The sequence below is a fragment of the Quercus lobata genome, chromosome 6, assembly GCF_001633185.2.
Source record: "Quercus lobata isolate SW786 chromosome 6, ValleyOak3.0 Primary Assembly, whole genome shotgun sequence".
NCBI classification, from domain to species: domain Eukaryota; kingdom Viridiplantae; phylum Streptophyta; class Magnoliopsida; order Fagales; family Fagaceae; genus Quercus; species Quercus lobata.
In genome coordinates this window covers 18,550,010-18,555,363 of record NC_044909.1, presented here as the reverse complement: position 1 = coordinate 18,555,363, position 5,354 = coordinate 18,550,010, and the positions used below count along the sequence as shown (strand labels likewise).

Here is a 5,354-nt window from a genome sequence, read left to right as displayed (position 1 = left end):
CCCATCCTCTTACAAATCGAGACTTAAAAACTCGAGTTTTATCTTAGAACTCGAGTTTTAGACATTCGAGATGCTAGTTTTCAATATTGTTTTGAAACGTGACAACTAACTAAATTTTTTAATATTTATTGTTATTTAGAAAAAAAATTCAGTGTTTTTGGAACTAGTGTTTTTTTTTTTTTTTTTTTTTTTTTTTTGGGGTAAAATTGAGATGAAGCCCGTACATAAGGGAAAGACAAAATAAATAAATAAATAAAGCCCAGCTAAGGTAAAATTAGCACTCCCACTGGCTGGGTCGCTCTCTCAGATCCGGCCCAAAATAAAAACTAAAAAAAAACCCGAAAAGAAATAAAGAACCCTAAATCTGAGGGTCAAAAATACCTATAAAAACCAGCTTAAACACAAAACCCTAATTCCTTACCCTCTTTTCATTTCCTCTGCTTCGCTGCCGCCTCTCTCACTCTCACACACCTCACGAACCCAAAATGGTGACTCTCTCTCTCTCTCTCTCTCTCTTCTCATCTTCGATGTCTCTCTAACATTTGTTTGTGAATTGTGAATTGGCAGCCTTTCAAGAGATACGTAGAGATCGGGCGGGTTGCCCTCGTCAACTACGGCGAAGACTATGGAAAGCTCGTCGTCATCGTCGATGTCATCGACCAGAACAGAGTAAACCTTCTCATCCTTATATCGATTTTTTTTTTTTTTTTTGGTTAATGTTTGATCTGTTTTTGTTTTCCTCTTATCAGATTTTCGTGTTTTTTCTTAAAAAGCAAAACGGCATCGCATTTATTAGATGCTTAGATTTATAGAAAAGAAAGTAGCTTGCTAGAATAGGGCCTTAAGGTTCTCTAGTTTTGTTTTAAGGTATATTAAAACTGTTTTGTTGATTTGCTGCTATATGGGATATGATACTTATAGTGCCGTTTATGAATATCATGATTTGTGTATAGTGGCCTAGTTTCCGTACAAATAATATTGTGAAGTTAGAATTATTAACAACTTGGGCTTTTTGTTTTTGTTTTTAATCTTGTCTTTTGGGTATTTGGTTAAATATGTTAAATAGAGGTTAGAATTATTAACAACGTATAAAGATGTAGGATTATTTTTAATTTCTCCTTTTGAATTGGGTTTAAGTTTTTGTATTCGTATTCATTTTCTTTTGGGTGCCAAATTCGTTATTTATCAGGGGATGTGATATATTATCTATTTTTTATAATTCTAGTGATGATTGTGATGGGAAATGTTTGATTATGCAAAAATTAACTCTATGGTGCAATAGATTTTCCTTAAAAATTGTGAGCGGTGCGTGTTGCAACACAATCTATTCATAATTTGTGAATAGATTCTAATGCATTGTTTCACATCTTACCTCACACACAAATAGTGTTTTTTTTGTTTTTTTTTTTTAATATATAATTATTATCCATCTTATAATTAAATTTGCTTCATTAATTGGTATAGGCTCTTGTTGACGCTCCTGATATGGAAAGGTCCCAAATGAATTTCAAGAGGCTTTCTCTGACTGACATTAAAATTGACATTAAGAGGGTTCCCAAGAAGAAGGAATTGCTGGATGCTATGGAGAAAGCTGGTAAGGACAGTTAATTGTGAATGAACATGAATCATTTTTGCAGTCAATGTTGTGTTTTTTTTTTTTTTTTTAAATAATAATTGTGAGTTTGTTCTGGCAGATGTCAAGAAGAAGTGGGAGAGTAGTTCCTGGGGCAGAAAACTCATTGTCCAGAAGAGAAGGCAAAATCTGACCGACTTTGATAGGTTCAAGCTTATGTTGGCAAAAATTAAGGTTGGTCATCTCTCTCAATTGGTCATGATAGATATCATTTGGTTGGTTATTTGCCTTGCTATTTCATTTTAGCTTTGAAAATATTTTCTTTTTAAAATAATCAATGCTCATAAATCACTTATATATGTTTTGCAGAGGGCTGGACTGGTCAAGCAGGAGCTAGCAAAACTGAAAAAGGAGAATGCCGCATAAGCGTAGTTTTATCTGGATTTCCCAATTTTGTTTTGAACTTTCTGCAGTTGTACTTTTGGATTACTAGCCTGTTTTCAATCAATTCAGAGTTTCACAGCAGCTTGAGTTTTTATATATTTCTCACAAACTTTAATGATAGTCATCTTTATTGCTAGACGTTTCTTTTTTTATCAAGATGCTTATGTAGTTTTGTCATTTAATCTTAATTTGTGACTCTTTGGGTTTTCTGCTCTTCTTCAAGGTGGGGGTATGCTTTTGTAGGGTCATTTATGAGGCCCATGATTTGTTTTAATACTGTGATCTGAATTTGTGGCTTTGTTCAGTTGCCCTTTGTCATATGATATGTTTGAATGAAACCAATTCTAGGTGGATGGGACTTCTGCATGTTAAGTGCTACTAGTCTAGAGATTTAAAGCCCATAGAGATCTTTATTTTTGGATCTCACTTGTTCCTTTCAAGGATAAGTATTCAATATTCCGGCATGAATCCCGAAGTTCCTGATGAATATAATTAGGACATATTATGTTGGAGGGAGTATTGCTCCTTCAATTTTGGATAATTATTTCTCTTTCATGTATAGGATTCCAATCTTGTTTGAATTTTCATGAGATTTGCATTCTTAGCGTTGAAGTGAACTTTCATTTTTCACGTGTGGATTTAATGAATTTCTCATGAGTGATGTCTGTGTAGTCATTTTTATTTTTATGCCAGGAGACTTATCCAGCAACTCATTACAAAGACCTATTACATCATATGTTTATTCGTTGTGATGTTATCATATCAAACTCTAGTTTGGTGTTGATATTTTTAGGTTAGACCTGTTACATCCTATATTTATGCATCGTAATGGAATCATATCACACCATAATATCTTCTCAAAAAAAAAAAAAAAAATCACACCATAATATATTTGTTAGCCTTACAAGTTTTTGGTTTGTGTGTCTGGAATGATTCGTAGGTCATGCTGCGAAGATACCTGAAAGATATGTATAAATTTTCTCTACATAATTACAATCTGTCTTTAAAATGCTTTTACATCCAGTGCAATGAATTCGGCCTCTTGATTATGGAGCCACTAGTAGCATAAATGTTGATTTGCTTGGTTACTTATTCTGTTAGGACTACCCGGTTAACTATTCTGTTAGGAACTGCTCCATCTTCGTGTTGTTGTACAATGCATATGAATGTGATGGTATTGATATTATTGAATGGTAATCTATTTGCGTCTAGCATTCATTTAATTCCAGATAAAGTAAATCCCGGTACTTTATTTTTCCTGAATAGTGAGTTGGATTAGATACACAAATCGCCTGTATAAGAAGCCAGATACACAAGATATTTGAATACAAGAATGTTGTTGAATGAGAGATTCATTGTTTTTCTTGAGGAGAGATGGATAAGATGAGATCTTAAAAGCCATATAGATGTCACCTTTTGAAGTTCCTTTTTTGTTATACGTTCATTCTTGCACTTGATCTTTTACACAACCCCAATTTTCTGGATTGTGCACAATGAAAGGTTTTGCCCCATCTTCAGGATTGTGCACAACGAAAGTTAAGGGCTGTTTGGTTTTTAAAGAATCCTCACTCATCATTCAATTCTCATAACTTATCACTTAAAATACCCAAACTTCTTAATGGTGGCACGTTTGGTACTTTGTTTCCAACTTCTTATAACTCAAAAATTTGTACTTGTTGTGAGACCCATACTTGAGTACCATGTCAATGAGTTCTGTTAGCCTACCCGTCTCACCCTCATTTTATTTCATTTTCATCACCGCTCATTTCCCTTTCAGCCCTGTTACTCTCCTAAAACTAGAGACGAACCCAGCTAAAATAGAAGAAGCTCAGACTTCTGGCGTTGATCTCCACCGTCACCAGGGTCGCTTGATCTCCACCAACATTTAGCGGCAACGCGATCTCCTCCATTGTGACCTAGTAGCATTGACGAAGTATGAAGAAACGTGACCCATTTCCTTAATTTGTCACGGACGATCTCCTCTGACATGTAACGATGCTACTTCATCCCTTTTTGTACTCTCTTGGCTTGTGAATGGATCTGATTTATGTTTTTGGCATTTGGATTTTGAGAAAACTGTTAGCTTTTAGCTTGAAATTGTGTTTGCCTTCATTTTTCCCTATTGTTTGGTTGCTGGGAAAATAATAAAGGAGAAGTTTTTTTGGTTTGATTTTTGTTTATATGATATTATTATGCTTACCCATATGCTGGTTTAGATTCAATCTGATTATTTTTTCCTGTTTGGATAATATTATATCGTTTTTTGAAAATATTTGATTTCTCATTAGCTTAAGTAAACCAATTCAAATAGATGGTTTAAGTAGCTTAGAGGCTTTGAATCTATTAAAGATTTTCTAGGTTGTTTATATTTTGTTGGAATTTTTAATTGCTGAAGTAATATTAAAAGAAAATAGGTCAATCCTGTTTGAGCAAATTAAATTTATAAAACAGCTCAAATGTGTAAAATACCTTTGGATTGGAGAAAAAATTGAGAAAGAGGTCAATGGGGAAGATCGGTGCAACGGCGCATGAAGAACTGGGTTTCTAAGGTCAGGGCGGCGCGGTTGGCTGAGGTGGGCTTGGTGAGTGCGTGCGTGAGAAGGTGAGGGCAGGGCAGAATCTTTTGTGTTTGGAGTTGTGGTGGTATGAAGTTGGAGTGATTGTTCTTGTTTTGAGCTTGATGACTTGATGAAGAGAGTCGTTGCTTTTGCCATCAAAAGTTGAGCCTGGTGTGACTTCTCTTTGACCGTGGGTCCCAGTAATGTCTATTTATTTACCCAAAATGCCATGGAAACTTAGTTTCCATAACTTGAAAACACTCAAAATATGTTTTCAGTTTTGCTAACTCATCACTCAAAACTCAGATAATTGAATGATGGAAACAAAAACTGAAAACAAATCCAAACAAACCCTTCTGTTGTGGGACCCACCAGTTTTGAATTATGGGTGATGAAAACAAAGTGATGGGTGATAGAAAACATGAAATCCAAACAGCCCTAAGTCTTTGTACATAAGTTCTCTGATACTATAGGAAAACGTCTAGATGATTTATTGGCATCCCAATTTGCTATCCGGTAAATTTTAGGTTATTACAAAGGACTTGGTGCTTAGACCCTACTTGCATGTGTTACGAGCGATTTCATACGGAAATATTTTGTAAAAGATTATCTTTGTAATTCATGTATAAAAATATTTTGTAAAAGATTATCTTTGTAACTTATGTATAATACTCATTAAGTATTAATATATTTGAGAATAATTATATTATACCTCATTAAAAAGAGAAAAGAGAAAGAAAAGGAATTATTATTGTGGGGACCGGTCTAGAATAATAAAG

At 34.3% G+C, this 5,354-nt stretch overlaps 1 protein-coding gene across 1 annotated transcript; it reads left to right on the top strand.

The window, feature by feature from the left end:
- Positions 1-376: 376 nt before the first annotated feature.
- LOC115993552 (60S ribosomal protein L14-2) lies at positions 377-2,321 on the top strand. The gene is made up of 5 exons (XM_031117493.1): positions 377-488; positions 568-669; positions 1,465-1,594; positions 1,695-1,807; positions 1,943-2,321. The coding sequence occupies exons 1-5, from the start codon at positions 486-488 to the stop codon at positions 1,997-1,999; spliced, it is 405 nt and encodes a 134-aa protein (XP_030973353.1). The 5' UTR covers positions 377-485; the 3' UTR covers positions 2,000-2,321.
- The last annotated feature ends 3,033 nt before the right edge of the window (positions 2,322-5,354 follow it).